The sequence below is a fragment of the Acipenser ruthenus genome, chromosome 9 (assembly GCF_902713425.1).
Source record: "Acipenser ruthenus chromosome 9, fAciRut3.2 maternal haplotype, whole genome shotgun sequence".
NCBI classification, from domain to species: domain Eukaryota; kingdom Metazoa; phylum Chordata; class Actinopteri; order Acipenseriformes; family Acipenseridae; genus Acipenser; species Acipenser ruthenus.
In genome coordinates this window covers 281,456-297,500 of record NC_081197.1, presented here as the reverse complement: position 1 = coordinate 297,500, position 16,045 = coordinate 281,456, and the positions used below count along the sequence as shown (strand labels likewise).

Below are 16,045 nucleotides of genomic sequence, written 5' to 3'. Positions count from 1 at the left end.
ATTTTGACATCTTCTTCACTTAAGGTACAGTTTCATGGGCCCAGATAACAGATTCCAGCTGCTCTTTCTGCAGTGTACAGTATGCGCTGATAAACCTTTTTATCTAAACCAGGATAAAAAAACAAACTTCTGTACTTTTCACTTTGTTTCATTGCACTGACTCACGTTCTGTATGATAATTTAATGTTTTAATCTTACTGCTGATCATCGGTTGAGATTTTTACCATATAGAGGTTCTCAAACAGAGTTGTGGAACTGCAGAGCTATGGAAGTGTGTGTACAGAAGTATGCTTTCACTGTACTTTGTCGCACTTTGCAATGCTTTTACTATGAGACACATTTATGAAGGGAGGTTTGCAAAGAACAGTCTATAAATTTCTGGGTGGTGGTGTTAAGATCCTGCACTGTGTAGATGTTTAAAACAGAGTGTCTGAAGTCAGATTGTTTACCTTGTGCTTTTGTCTTGCTGTTTACAGATGACAATGAGCAGGAAAGCGAACAGCTGCAGGTTCCTCAGACGCTGGGCACTAACCTCAGACTCGAGCCATCCCATCTGAATGAATGCCCCAGAGACTCTGGCTGTTACATCACATCTGAGAGTTCAGATAACGGCAGAGAGGAGCTGGACAGGGAACCCCTCCCGGGGCTGCAGAGAAACCCATTGCAGTGCCCTGATTCTACTCTTCATGATGTATCTGGAGATTAGAGGACGCAGCGCTGCTCCCTCCCTACAGAGAAACCCATTGCAGTGCCCTGATTCTACTCTTCATGATGTATCTGGAGATTAGGGGACGCAGCACTGCTCCCTCCCTACAGAGAAACCCATTGCAGTGCCCTGATTCTACTCTTCATGATGTATCTGGAGATTAGGGGATGCAGCGCTGCTCCCTCCCTACAGAGAAACCCATTGCAGTGCCCTGATTCTACTCTTCATGATCTATCTGGAGATTAGGGGATGCAGCGCTGCTCCCTCCCTACAGAGAAACCCATTGCAGTGCCCTGATTCTACTCTTCATGATGTATCTGGAGATTAGGGGATGCAGCGCTGCTCCCTCCCTACAGAGAAACCCATTGCAGTGCCCTGATTCTACTCTTCATGATCTATCTGGAGATTAGGGGATGCAGCGCTGCTCCCTCCCTACAGAGAAACCCATTGCAGTGCCCTGATTCTACTCTTCATGATCTATCTGGAGATTAGGGGACGCAGCGCTGCTCCCTCCCTACAGAGAAACCCATTGCAGTGCCCTGATTCTACTCTTCATGATGTATCTGGAGATTAGGGGACGCAGCGCTGCTCCCTCCCTACAGAGAAACCCATTGCAGTGCCCTGATTCTACTCTTCATGATGTATCTGGAGATTAGGGGACGCAGTGCTGCTCCCTCCCTACAGAGAAACCCATTGCAGTGCCCTGATTCTACTCTTCATGATGTATCTGGAGATTAGGGGATGCAGCGCTGCTCCCTACAGAGAAACCCATTGCAGTGCCCTGATTCTACTCTTCATGATGTATCTGGAGATTAGAGGACGCAGCGCTGCTCCCTCCCTACAGAGAAACCCATTGCAGTGCCCTGATTCTACTCTTCATGATGTATCTGGAGATTAGGGGACGCAGCGCTGCTCCCTCCCTACAGAGAAACCCATTGCAGTGCCCTGATTCTACTCTTCATGATGTATCTGGAGATTAGGGGACGCAGCGCTGCTCCCTCCCTACAGAGAAACCCATTGCAGTGCCCTGATTCTACTCTTCATGATGTATCTGGAGATTAGGGGACGCAGCGCTGCTCCCTCCCTACAGAGAAACCCATTGCAGTGCCCTGATTCTACTCTTCATGATGTATCTGGAGATTAGGGGACGCAGCGCTGCTCCCTCCCTACAGAGAAACCCATTGCAGTGCCCTGATTCTACTCTTCATGATGTATCTGGAGATTAGGGGACGCAGCGCTGCTCCCTCCCTACAGAGAAACCCATTGCAGTGCCCTGATTCTACTCTTCATGATGTATCTGGAGATTAGGGGACGCAGCGCTGCTCCCTCCCTACAGAGAAACCCATTGCAGTGCCCTGATTCTACTCTTCATGATGTATCTGGAGATTAGGGGACGCAGCGCTGCTCCCTCCCTACAGAGAAACCCATTGCAGTGCCCTGATTCTACTCTTCATGATCTATCTGGAGATTAGGGGATGCAGCGCTGCTCCCTCCCTACAGAGAAACCCATTGCAGTGCCCTGATTCTACTCTTCATAATGTATCTGGAGATTAGAGGATGCAGCACTGCTCCCTATGAGGGAAGTACTGCAAAGCAAGCTTTTTTGATGGAGCTATCTTTTAGTAGGATCAGATGAATAAGTATACAAAGATACACTGGCTTTGAGACCCGGCAGGTCTCCTCTTCAGGTGAGAAGTGGAAAGCTTTGTATTTTCTACCCATCTTCAGCCGATCCTATTAAAAGGTATCTCTAAACCCTCATTGTTGTAGCTCTTTATTCCAGTACTGATGGGATGCAGGACGGTCGTTTCTGTTGAGACATTGTGGTTTGTCGATTTCAAATTGTAAATACTGTCGATCGCAGTTCTTTTTCTTTTGATCTGTTCATTGAAGACCGTGGATTTCGGTTTCTGTTAGTTTTTTTCTTCAAGGTCGAAGTGTAGTTTTATGAATCCAGGTGCAAAGATTTTGTTGTTAAAGGTCTTGTAAGTACATTATAACTCTACATAATTACATTGTAACTCTGCATAATGACACTGGAATGATGTGTAAGTACACATGCATTTACTGTAACTACTATGGAAATACATACATAATGTACAGTGTTACCCTTTGCATCATGCAAAATCTTACCAATAATATATATATATATATATATATATATATATATATATATATATATATATATATATATATATATATAATTGGTAATTAGTCATTCTTGTTAGTGCTGTTGATTGTGTTTTCTTCTTTCTGAAGCAATGTCTCCAGATCTTCATACTTTCAGTAATGTATAATTCTATCTGCATGGGCACGGTTTATGTCAGTATTTGTGTGTGAAGTTGTAGATTCCAGTAATTGTATGTATTTGCATTAAGATAACAGCGTTCAAGCTGCATCCTAAGTATGTACTTTGTGTGCTGTGCGTCGTTCTGTTTCTATCATTTGATGTATTCTGGTTTGTTGTTGAAATGAAATAAAATGTTGTTTTTTTTCTCGAATGAAATGTCAGCAGCAATACATTATTGACATCTTGCTTCTCGCTCTTTACAAACACTTGTGTGCGGATTCCTTCTTTCCTGCAGTGACTAATCATAGCTGCTGCAGCTGCCATTGCAGAAGCACTTAGTGGAGCGTGCTGTAGAGAGGTCTGGCATAGCAATCGATAACATGTGGAAGGTGTTCCACTGTGGGGAGAGTTCAGCAAACTTGGAAAATGTGCTTCATGAGAAATCTCATGCAAAGGAGAGAGACGCTTTTTATTTGGGTGTGGAGGTAAACTTTTATAAGAGTTGTGCTTCCTCATTAATTAAGATGTTAAACGTCATAATTAAACCCTGTATGGTCCTGAATGGCAAAATGCAAGTATGTGTAAACAGGGTGTAATACAAATAGCTGAGACTGGTTTCACAGACCCTGATTAGCACTGACCATGGGTCTGTGAAACCAGCCGTAAGTATGCTAATAAGTGTTTTTAAATGCATCCTCTTTTTTATTTTCATTTATTAGGCTCATGACATTTAAAGGTTAAAATCTCTTTTGACATGAAAACTCTACGATATCAGTTGAATCTGTTTTGGAAAGTTAGATAGCTTTAGAAACAGGTAATGTGGTGTCGAGTACAAAAACCACTTCCTGAGCTGAACATCGTTCAGTGTCGTCGCTGCTAAAAACACTTCTTAAGAGTCCAGTTTGTTTTTCTAAAAGGAAATAAGCCTTGCTATGCCTTGCACAATCTTTCTGAACAATGCCAGCCCGTGGACACATGATTTATAGGGAATAAGCTTTTTGAATTCACATTTCCAGGGTGATGATAAAGTCACTCAGCCAATGTGTGCTGATGCTGTTCCAACAGACTACAGGCTTCCCTTTTTCATAGCAGAGTGACCCTCTCGTGCCCCCCATCCGGTTACATCAAGTGTTATACCATTGCAGTGGTAAAGGCTGAAAGAACTGCATCTCTTCAGTATGGAACAAGGAACAATCAGGGGGGACATGAAGTCTTTCAGATCTTAAAAGAGCTTGACAAAGCTAACCAGAACCAATACTTTAAGTGCAGCACAGAAACCAGGACCAGAGGACACAGCTCGAGATGAAGTGGAGACAGACTCAGGACAGAGGGAAGGAGACACTTCTTCACACAGAGAGTGGTGAGGGGATGGAATGGGCTGCCTAGTCATGTTGTTGAAGGAGACTCTTCTTCACACAGAGTGGTGAAGGGATGGAATGGGCTGCCGTCATGTTGTTGAAGGAGACTCTTCTTCACACACTGAGTGGTGAGGGGATGGAATGGGCTGCCTAGTCATGTTGTTGAAGGAGACTCTTCTTCACACAGTGGTGAGGGGATGGAATGGGCTGCCTAGTCATGTTGCTGAAGGAGACTCTTCTTCCCAGTGGTGAGGGGATGGAATGGGCTGCCTAGTCATGTTGTTGAGGGAGAATCACTTGGATCCTTTAAGACCCAATCAGTTTCTACGAGCTTAGATGGGTCGAATGGCCTACTCTAGTTCGTAAATGTTCTCATAACCAAGGCTTTGAAGTACATTTTCTGACATTGTATTTGCATGATCAATCCCTTTTTGAATTGTGATCAAACATTTTTTTCAAACCGTTACGGATTGTAAAATGATGCGTTCATGTCCTGGCCAGATTGCAGCAAGACGATTGGACGGCAATTGGCACACAGCATGGGAAGTGATTCAGTACCAGGAAGCTGTGCAAACTTTTTATAATAAAGAGTAGCACCACAATCTGCATATCCCACATCACAGTATAAATAAACCCAGTGGCAATGCTGCTAGTTCTGGTAAGAGGGCAGATCAGGGGTTATCTGATATTGGGCAGCACTCCTTTAACTGCCTGATACAAATCACGTGTGCCATTTCATTCATTAAATAACAATAACACTTTTATGTATACATAACAGGAGAAGAACGAAACACAGAAGAGACAACGCTTGTATTACTTTCTGCCGCGCGATACATTGGACATGATGTAAAGCAATGCTGCCACCTACTGGACGTTCATAGAAACGACACACTGGAATAATAATAATAATAATGACATTTTACTTTGGTATTTTTTTATACTTCGCTATCTGCTATCACAAACATTTTATTTGTGGCAAGGGCTGTATGCTGTACAGTTAAAACGCACATATTTTAAGGTCTGCAATTGACTTAATACTAAAGAACATGTAAACATATAAACTATGCAGATTTGGTACATTTATTTAAAAAATAAACACACTGACAAAAAAAAAAGGTCGTATAATGTACTTTCCACTGCGTTTACATTTTAGAGCAGAACAAAAATATAGTTTATCGCGTGTAACCAAAAAGAAACAACTAAACAAATCACACACCTCATGTTCTAAGTCTGTTAATTATGCGCAGCTATAATTACACCACAGCTAGTGCCACACTGTAACACTTAAAGGCACCGCTACAGAACTCAGCGTGGGGCGCCTGTCTGGGCATGTAAATACCTTTAAGAAACGCCCGTCTTATTTAAATCCCCCTGTAATACACTAGCAGTGATTGCGTCATAATGCCAAACACCTCTGACGAGCCGAGACGTGTAAGCGAGCATGCGTACTGTCGGTACATTCTATTAGCTTCCTGGTTTGCTGTTCTCCAGCCCACCGGCACAGAGGTTCATGGGATTTGTAGTTTATTACTTCTCACGGTTCCTTTTACTAGAACGTTGACGGCCAAACTATAAAACTTCAACTGCCGGCAATCCCTGCGTGAACCGTGTATTTCGTGCCGGTAAAGTACAGTCATCAGTAAGCAGAGAGAGAGAGAGTACGAAACTGGCAGATGATGATCATAGGGTCCTTTTTAAATCAGGTGTTCTCTTTTGTGTTTGAACATGGCTGGGGAAATGTCCATTCTGGGTAAGTGAGATTGATTGATGTATGTTTATTTGTGTTGTATTTACCGTTACATGACACAATGTTGTAACTGAACTGCGTAGTTGTACTAGTGCTGTGTTAACTTAGTTGTACCTCGATGGATTTTTAACACAGACACACACAGCTGCCTGACCACAGTGCTAACCTACGAGAAAAGCATGAGAAATGATCACATTGGCGTCTGCTTGTTAAGGTCATAGTTTAGTTGTCGTTCATATAATTTATTTTGAAGAGGTTTTGTTTTCATTTCATAGTAGTCGATTTGCGCGTGTTGTAAAAGTTTCGTTAAAATTCAGCCAATATATACATTTAACATACAGTATATTTTATACAACTTCAGCTGATTTGTGAAATATAATTCGGAGTGACTGGTACCAGTAGAAAATCTACTGGCAGCAGCCGTTTGTTCCTTCTAGGATACCAGTACAGACTGTAAGACACTCCACACAGACCGCTGCCAGCAATGTATCTGCGCTGAACAGAGAAACTGTTTTATTTGCGGTTTCGAGAAAGGGAAGTGGGTAGTTGTATAAATATGTTGTTCTGTGCACCTCGTACCGGCAGCTGTGCAATCCGCTGTCTTAGATAGAGACAGGACCATCCGCTGTAACAGGTCCCTTGAGCAGGTGTTACCGGTCCAGGCCTCCAGCCGGTTCTGAATACACTGCAGTATTAACACTGCGTGCGTTCATTCATGTGCTATAATCGCACTGGAGGTACCGTTTACTGACAAGCACACCGCCAGACTTCAGTTCCAGTTCACTTGCTGAATGTAAAGCCGAGTCGGGGGGACTCCTAGGGAACAAAAAAAAGTCATTGCATTATTCCCAGTATTCTGTAAACAGATGGTTTAGTTGCCATTAGTAACCATGTTTGAAGTGATACATGTTTCAGTGGATTCCCCTTAAATATGTGTAAATACAACAGCATCATGAAGTGTGTGTGGTTTTGTTCTTTCAGGGTCAGCTATCCTTGCTCTTTTTCTGGCTGGTTATCTGGGACAGCAATACTTACCACCCCCCAAGCCAAAAGTAATTGGTATTGACCTTGGCACTACATTCTGTTCGGTTGGAGTGTTCCACCCGGGACTGGGGGAGGTGGAGGTGATTGGTGATTTGCAGGGACGGAAGAGCATCCCCAGTGTGGTCTCATTCACGGTCTCTGGCATCCATTCTGGGTATGAGGGGCAGGACCTGGCTGACGCCAATCCTCTCAACACCATCTACGATGCCAAGAGATTCATTGGGAAGCTGTTCACCCCCGAGGACTTGGAAAGGGAAAGCACTCCATACCAGTTTCAGGTTAGAGATTTCATCCTCACCCATCAACTACAGGTCTGGAAACAAGACTCCTATTGCATAGCACTTCACCCATTCCAGGGTTTACTGTGAGCTGGATTAGCCACAGTGTGTCGAGGTAACAAACTCAGCCCTGGTCCTGGAGAGCCACAGTCCTGCAGGTAAAGACCTCGTCTTGTTTTAGTGTTGACCAATTAAGAAAATAATTGGTTTAATTAAGTCATTGAGAACGCGGGTGGAACGAGAACCAGAAGACCCTGCGGCACTCCAGGACCACCCCTCTATTAGACCTGTAGTGAAACAAGGAATGGATCAAACTGCTATGCAATGGGAGTCTTCGTTCCGTCCCCAAACTGTCATGCAAACCATCTTTGTATAGAAAGTACAGAATTGGTAACAGGGTTTAAAGATGTCCTGCGATATGTGAAATATGAAAAAAGACGTCAGTGATTGACTTGCTGTTTATGTTTTTACCGGTAGGTTTTGCATCGCAATGGGAGTGCTGAATTTTCCATCTCGACCAATAGAACGTTCACTGTTACTCCGGAGTATATCAGCTCCCGCCTGCTGTTAAACATGAAGAAGATGGCGGAGCGTCACCTCGGGGTCCTGATCAGCAAGGCGGTCATCTCAGTGCCTGCAGATTTTGATGAAAGGCAGAGGAACTACACCGTCCGGGCAGCAAACCTAGCAGGTGAGGTTCCATCTCCATGGACGTCTGAATGGCAGCCACACGTCCATTGCATTGCATTGCATGCGCTGGCAGTGTGCTGTGTGCGATCAGCATGTGCTTCTGTCATTGTCAGGTCTGGAGGTCCTGCGTGTTATCAATGAGCCCACAGCAGCTGCCATGGCGTATGGGCTACACAAGGTAGATGTGCTCAATGTGCTGGTGGTGGACCTAGGAGGGGGGACCCTGGACGTCTCCTTATTAAACAAACAGGGAGGGATGTTTCTCACCAGAGCTATGGCAGGTAGGGGGACACCGTTTTTATTGCACATGTTACTAAGAGCACTGTTTACCCACTGCCAGGATCACTGTGGATTCCACGTTTGAGAAGTTTCGATGCTTCTCTGTGTTAGTTTAGTTTAGGTGGCCCACGCTGCTGTTTGAGAGTGTGTGCTCCCTGCAGCGAGTCACAGAGTGATCCTCACACACTGAAACTACATTCTTTTCAGTTCCCCAGATGTGAACAAGGTCTTTAAAAAACAGAGAATATGACAATGAGTGACTGGGAGAGTAACAGAGAATGCAATGGCTTTTATTAAGATAGCAAAGCACCTCTCTACTTACTCTACCAGTAATACTAAAGAGCTAAATATACGATATAATAAACCACTTACCAGGATATGTACAGCTATGGCCCAAAGTTTTGCATCGCCCTAGAGAATGAACTCATTCTGCTTCATAAAGACAAACGAAACCTGCTGAACAACGTTACATTAACATATTGAATTAAATACCGCATTGTAGTTTTCCATATACTTGGAATGAAAAATGTGACATTTCAAAATTATTATTATTTAATTATTTAACAGATGCTTTTATCCAAAGCGACTTACAGAAATGAAACAAAATATAAAGTATGTAAGTTAGAGGTAATAACATGCAAAACAAACACATCAATATATACAAAATAAATATAAATAAAGGGAAATGCAAAAAGATATATAACAGGAATTTACAAGTCAAGGTTGAATAAGTGGGATTTGAGAAGACGACAGAGAGCAGTACAAGTCTGCACAGTCCTGGATCCATGCAGGGGACTGACATGAAATACTGCACTACTGTTATGGCTTCTGGGAGACTCTTGCCATATCAATTTGTAGTTTCTTTGATGACATGATGTTAAATAAAATGTCTAAATTATGTTCATTATTTTTTTTAAATGTTGTGTCAATCCTACAATTCTAAGTGATGTGAAATCTTTGGTCAGAGCTGTGTAGTGTGTGTTAAAATGAAGCAGCAGAACTGGGTTAGAAATGGGAATATTTGCATGCCCCCACTACAGTAAATGCAAGCTCCAGTGGCAGTCATTTGCAAGGCAAATATAAATAAACTTGTTGATTTTCCTCAGGTAATAATAAGCTGGGAGGACAGGACTTTAACCAGAGGCTGCTGCAGCATGTATTTACCCGCGTCCATGAGCAGTATGGAGCCCTGCCCTCCCACGAAGGAGACATTCACACCTTGAGGCAGGCTGTGGAAGCAGCCAAACTCAACCTGACCTTTGGGCAGACCTCCGTGATCCGAGTGCCCCTCTCCCTGCGGGGCAGCGCGGGCTCCGTTGTTTATGAGGACGTTCTGACCAGGCAGCTCTTTGAGGATCTCAACGCAGACCTGTTCCAGAAGATCCTCACGCCCATCGAGGAGGTGCTGAGGGAAGGCCGGCTGGACAAGTCGGAAGTGGATGAGATCGTTCTGGTTGGGGGTTCCACGAGAATCCCGCGGATTCGGCAGATTATCGCTCAGTATTTTGGGATGGAGCCCAACACGTCCGTGGACCCGGAGCTGGCAGTGGTGACCGGAGTGGCCCTGCAGGCAGGGATCATGGGGGGCTCCTGGCCCTTGCAGGTCAGTGCCATAGAGATTCCCAACAGACACCTGAGGAAGACCAACTTCTTATAATGGTCAAGACACTGGGCACGGGCACGGCAGCCTTACAGGGCAGCTATTAAAGCTTTCTGTGGTGTACAGGACTGCGGACTGGGTGGCAGGATAGATTTATTTATTTATACTTCAGGGTGTCTGGTTACCCAAACCTTTAAAATGTTGATCCCTTCATACCAAAAACAGCCTACTGTAAGCATCATGTTCATCAACACGAGATGTTTCTTGTAAAAGTAAATGACACCATGTGATCGATGACGTCTTAGATCTAGGAGTGTCCTCATTGGTGTAATTCTTATACTATGTTTTTAATACTCTTTGAGTCTGCAGACACATGCTTGTGTTTGAAGTACAGTCCTGGAGGATGTGTTCTCTTCTAAACTTTTATTTCTAGAATGGATAAAAGGACCAAAGCAAAATGAAAGGTTCTTCTTTTTTGGCATGAAGGGGGCGAGATACAGACAGGACTGTTCTGAGTTACTTGAATGTTAAAATATTGAAAGAGTCAGAGCTCAGATCAACAGCCTGGGTATATTCAATTGCTGCTTAGATCTGGTAAAGTCTCTAAATCTTCAGCTGTCTCTTCTTCGTGCAGTTTCATTGTGACAAAGCGTACAAAGGGACCTGTTCTGTACATGATGCTTACTGTGTAAAACAACATCCAGAGAAGGAGAAGATTGGCATTATAAATGCTGCATTCCGACTCGTGTGGAGTCCATTCGAAGTGTTGATTGCTGATTTTTCCAAGCGACTTTTTTACAGTTGAGTTGCTGTTTCCATGGATCATTTCCATGGTAATGTTCTTGAATGATTGTTTCCAGTTATGCTGGGAAATCCTTTTTTGTGTTCTGACGAGGGGGGAGCAGTAACATCTCATCTCATTGGGAATGTGTTCTGACGAGGGGAGCGCAGTGACATCTCATCTCATTGGGAATTGTTCTGACGAGGGGGGCGCAGTAACATCTCATTGGGAATGTGTTCTGACGAGGGGGGTGCAGTAACATCTCATCTCATTGGGAATGTGTTCTGACGAGGGGGGAGCAGTAACATCTCATTGGGAATGTGTTCTGACGAGGGGGGCGCAGTAACATCTCATCTCATTGGGAATGTGTTCTGACGAGGGGGGAGCAGTAACATCTCATTGGGAATGTGTTCTGACGAGGGGGGTGCAGTAACATCTCATTGGGAATGTGTTCTGACGAGGGGGGCGCAGTAACATCTCATTGGGAATGTGTTCTGACGAGGGGGGAGCAGTAACATCTCATTGGGAATGTGTTCTGACGAGGGGGGCGCAGTAACATCTCATTGGGAATGTGTTCTGACGAGGGGGGAGCAGTAACATCTCATTGGGAATGTGTTCTGACGAGGGGAGCGCAGTGACATCTCATTGGGAATGTGTTCTGACGAGGGGGGAGCAGTAACATCTCATTGGGAATGTGTTCTGACGAGGGGGGCGCAGTAACATCTCATTGGGAATGTGTTCTGACGAGGGGGGAGCAGTAACATCTCATTGGGAATGTGTTCTGACGAGGGGAGCGCAGTGACATCTCATCTCATTGGGAATGTGTTCTGACGAGGGGAGCGCAGTAACATCTCATCTCATTGGGAATGTGTTCTGACGAGGGGGGCGCAGTAACATCTCATTGGGAATGTGTTCTGACGAGGGGAGCGCAGTGACATCTCATCTCATTGGGAATGTGTTCTGACGAGGGGGGCGCAGTAACATCTCATCTCATTGGGAATGTGTTCTGATGAGGGGGGCGCAGTAACATCTCATTGGGAATGTGTTCTGACGAGGGGGGCGCAGTAACATCTCATTGGGAATGTGTTCTGACGAGGGGGGAGCAGTAACATCTCATTGGGAATGTGTTCTGACGAGGGGAGCGCAGTAACATCTCATCTCATTGGGAATGTGTTCTGATGAGGGGGGCGCAGTAACATCTCATTGGGAATGTGTTCTGACGAGGGGAGCGCAGTAACATCTCATCTCATTGGGAATGTGTTCTGACGAGGGGGGTGCAGTAACATCTCATTGGGAATGTGTTCTGACGAGGGGGGAGCAGTAACATCTCATTGGGAATGTGTTCTGACGAGGGGAGCGCAGTGACATCTCATCTCATTGGGAATGTGTTCTGACGAGGGGAGCGCAGTAACATCTCATCTCATTGGGAATGTGTTCTGACGAGGGGGGGCGCAGTAACATCTCATCTCATTGGGAATGTGTTCTGATGAGGGGGGCGCAGTAACATCTCATCTCATTGGGAATGTGTTCTGACGAGGGGGGCGCAGTAACATCTCATTGGGAATGTGTTCTGACGAGGGGGGCGCAGTAACATCTCATTGGGAATGTGTTCTGACGAGGGGGGAGCAGTAACATCTCATTGGGAATGTGTTCTGACGAGGGGGGGCGCAGTCACATCTCATCTCATTGGGAATGTGTTCTGAGGAGGGGTGCATTAACATCTCCTCACAGGGTGAGGGAAAGAAACTGTCAGATATGTAATATAATATAAAGATAATATTTCATTCCTTTCTCTCTCTTTGTGAAGTCTCTGCCTTATCAGTGAGTGTTTGGTGTTTGAATCACTGTTTTGACACTGTATCCCATACTGTACAGCTATGGGCAAGAGTTTAGCATCATCTTATAGACTGAACTCACTGTGCTTCATCAAGTCGAATGAACCCTGCTGAACAATGTTACGTTAACATGTTGAATTACACAACGCTTTGTAGTACTTGACATGATACTTCACGAAAAACTGACAAATAAAAGATGGGACACTTCCAGATCTAACATGAAATACTGTAACTGTTATGGCTTCCAGTAGTTTATTTGATTAGATGAGATTTAACAAAATATCTAAATTATGTTTTTATATATATATATTTAATATTATCTCAATCCTAAACTTCTTGATGCATCAGAACTCTTGACCTGAGCTATAGCTGACTATTGCATACAGCAGGAACATTGCTATATTATCTCTCTATTTTTTTGAGGGGGGGGGGGGGGGGGGGAGGTGGGTATCATTTTTGAAAAGCACACGGGTACTGTACTAATATAGTGTGCCGTGTTGTTTGTTATAAATGTGCTCTTCACACTCATCAGTCCTGTTTATGTATTGAATGTGTGACACAGGCCTTGGCAAGGTGGATCTTCGCAGGATTAACAGAAATGATCCTGCCTGCGCAGGTCCAGCATCACTGACAGGAGCTGCAGATTGCTTGATCGAAGCTGTGTGTGATTCCTGCAAACTGACTCCAATCCAAATTGGAAAATAATTTATTGCACAGATTGGTATCACAAAAAAGCATACAAATACAAACAAAAAAAAAACAAGAATGTCCCAAAGAAACAGCACAGAACATGTAATTGGAGGAAATACTTGTAAATAACAGCCAGTCATTCTGTAAGTGGCAGCTATTTGCTGACTGTAATTCATTTTGCTGAGATATACAAAGGTACATAACATGACGACTAACATTCCACCCACTCCGCTCCATATAAACCTGTCCTTGAATTCAGAGCATGCTGTTCTCTTCACGTCGTCTCTCTCTCTGTTTGGTTTCCAGTTGAACCCGTTCAGACACCAGATCGCAGAAACCTGATTGTCTTGTTTGATGTGAATTTAACCCTTTGAACTGTATTGATGGCTTGAAATCCTCACAGACTGACCCGTGGTTCAGTCCACAGTTATGAACGGGACAGCTCCTCACAGACTGACCTGTGGTTCAGTCCACAGTTATGAACGGGACAGCTCCTCAGAACGGTTCCCTTTCCCCTGTAAACTGGTCAAGCGGATTGATACACAATAAGAATGAACCGGACCAGAGACTCAAACAGACTTGTCACACAACCTGTGTGTCGTATTCAAAAGGTAAGAATAAGCAGGTTTGATTGAGATACACACACACACACACACACAATTCAAATCCCAGCAAAGCATATCAACACTTTCACTTCATGAAGAATACATATTCCTGTGGATCCACTCCTGGAAGTAAAGAATCAAAGCCACGGTTCACATTTCAAACACAGCTGGGTGACTGGGAACACACTGGGATGTACACTGTAGAGATCTTGAAGTTTCATTATATTGTTCCCTCTCCTCTCAATACTGTGTAAATGGATTCAGCTCCTTCTGGGGGATCACTACACTCATGTGCCACATCACCTACTGAGTCCACATTTTCTAACTATTCTCACAATAAATACACACGTACATACGTCCATATCTACACACATAAATAACTAAGGCCCTGTCCACACCATACCTTTAAACCGGGTTAAAAGTGCTAAATACGGTTAGCGTCCACACTCCGCAGCGTTTAATACCGTACCCGAAAACCGGACTGCAGCCCACCGCGGGTAGTCTCGAGTCCGGTTCTAATTAGATCGCATCGGTAGTGCGGTTTATTAGAAGTGTGGACACTAATACCCAACTACATTTTTTGTGTATCCTCCAATATCCCAGAATGCTTTGTGGTATGTTTGGTGAAATCCAGAATTAGGCTCAGGTGATATGAAGGTAAAAACAAAGATTGTCTTGTAATTAACAGCTTTTTTCTGAGTTTAATTATGAAAACAGAATCAGCTCAGTTTGTTTTAAAGGGATGTCACCTGATTAAAAATAAAACCTGAAAACTTCAAGCCCTACGTGTGTGTGCGTGCGTCAGTGTGCGTGTGTATGTGCGTGTGCGTGTGTATTTTTCCAAAATTTCTTTTTAGCAATATGCACCTCCATTAATATGAAGCATAACACATTATTTTAAAATAAAATACAGTGCATGGTGGGATACTATCGTATTCATTTCCACTGCTAGGATTCACTGCAGCACTGCGCTGCTAGGAACTGTAAACATACTATTGTAATAGTGTGTGCGGGCATTACGCCCGTCTAAACATGAAACGGTTCTTCAGTGTGGAGGCTTTGAGCTGGATTAATGAGAACGGTTTGGAGTGCCTTTCTCCAGGTCGGGTATGTAGTGTGTAGGAGGGCAGCAGTGTGGAGTAGTGGTTAGGGCTCTGGACTCTTGACCGGAGGGTCGTGGGTTCAATCCCCGGTGGGGACACTGCTGCTGTACCCTTGAGCAAGGTACTTTATCTAGATTGCTCCAGTAAAAACCCAACTGTATAAATGGGTAATTGTATGTAAAAATAATGTGATATCTTGTAACAATTGTAAGTCGCCCTGGATAAGGGCGTCTGCTAAGAAATAAATAATAATAATAATAGTGTGGACAGGGTCTAAACATGAAACTGTTCTTTAATGTGGAGGCTTTGAGCTGGATTAATGAGAACGGTTTGGAATGCCGTTATCCAGATTGGGTATGTAGTGTGGACAGGGTCTAAACATGAAACAGTTCTTCAGTGTGGAGGCTTTGAGCTGGATTATTGAGAACGGTTTAGAGTGCTGTTCTCCAGGTCGGGTATGTAGTGTGGACAGGGTCTAAAAGGTTACTTGGCTACTACGGTATATTATATATCTTCTGAATAAACTGTATCTTTATTGTCAAACCACATCAAAACTTTTTACATCAAGTCACTCATTTGCCAAGGACTTGAAAACAGCAACAAACAGACCCTCACAGTTTGTGTTTCGATGCTGCCAGCACATCTTTTCTCAGCCTGTTTTTCCCCCGATCACTGCAGGTTCTACAAACCCAAACTACAAGGATACTGTCTGACTGTCCTGTTACAAAACACATCTTCAACAAATCAGCAATAACGTGTCAGAAGAGGCAGTAGTTGAGTGGAAAGAAACACAATCCCATTGGTTAGTGATCCTGCAGGATGCAAGGTGTTTTCTGTGCGTAGTTGGGTTGCATCCTGGCATGGTGCTGCTGGTCTCTGGGAGTGATTGCTTCGTTAGTGTAGCCCTCATACCCGTTCTCAGAGCACAGGGACAGCTCCTCTGCACTGCCAAGACCGTTATTCATTTCTGGAACAAAGGAGAGTCAGCACTCAGAGGAGTCCGCTGTGGGGACTCACAGCTCAGGCTTTATTTGAGTCT

General features: G+C 44.1%; 3 protein-coding genes across 5 annotated transcripts in view; 2 read left to right on the top strand and 1 right to left on the bottom strand.

Moving 5' to 3' along the window:
• Window positions 1-3,266, top strand: part of LOC117972946 (SAM and SH3 domain-containing protein 1-like) — a 51,470-nt gene extending 48,204 nt beyond the window's left edge. The window contains exon 16 of the mRNA XM_059030598.1: window positions 477-3,266. Coding sequence (XP_058886581.1) covers window positions 477-706 — 230 coding nt within the window. The 3' untranslated portion in view covers window positions 707-3,266. The remainder of the gene's footprint in view (window positions 1-476) is intronic.
• Window positions 3,267-5,928: 2,662 nt separating this feature from the next.
• LOC117405142 (heat shock 70 kDa protein 13) lies at window positions 5,929-12,832 on the top strand. The gene is made up of 5 exons (XM_034007960.3): window positions 5,929-6,104; window positions 7,083-7,423; window positions 7,901-8,114; window positions 8,227-8,394; window positions 9,499-12,832. The coding sequence occupies exons 1-5, from the start codon at window positions 6,080-6,082 to the stop codon at window positions 10,047-10,049; spliced, it is 1,299 nt and encodes a 432-aa protein (XP_033863851.3). The 5' UTR covers window positions 5,929-6,079; the 3' UTR covers window positions 10,050-12,832.
• A 466-nt stretch (window positions 12,833-13,298) lies between these two features.
• LOC117962675 (glycerophosphodiester phosphodiesterase domain-containing protein 5-like) overlaps window positions 13,299-16,045 on the bottom strand; it is a 53,388-nt gene continuing 50,641 nt past the window's right edge. For all 3 annotated transcript variants that reach the window (XM_059030595.1, XM_059030597.1, XM_059030596.1), the window contains one exon: window positions 13,299-15,973. In XM_059030595.1, coding sequence (XP_058886578.1) covers window positions 15,810-15,973 — 164 coding nt within the window. In that variant the 3' untranslated portion in view covers window positions 13,299-15,809. The remainder of the gene's footprint in view (window positions 15,974-16,045) is intronic.

What these genes read in the sequence shown, in the direction of transcription:
- LOC117405142 (XM_034007960.3), top strand. Translation starts at nt 6,080, where the DNA reads ATGGCTGGGGAAATGTCCATTCTGG. An exon ending in TGGGGAAATGTCCATTCTGG is followed by an intron (nt 6,105 to 7,082) that starts GTAAGTGAGATT and finishes TTGTTCTTTCAG; the next exon opens with GGTCAGCTATCCTTGCTCTT. An exon ending in TCTCACCAGAGCTATGGCAG is followed by an intron (nt 8,395 to 9,498) that starts GTAGGGGGACAC and finishes GATTTTCCTCAG; the next exon opens with GTAATAATAAGCTGGGAGGA.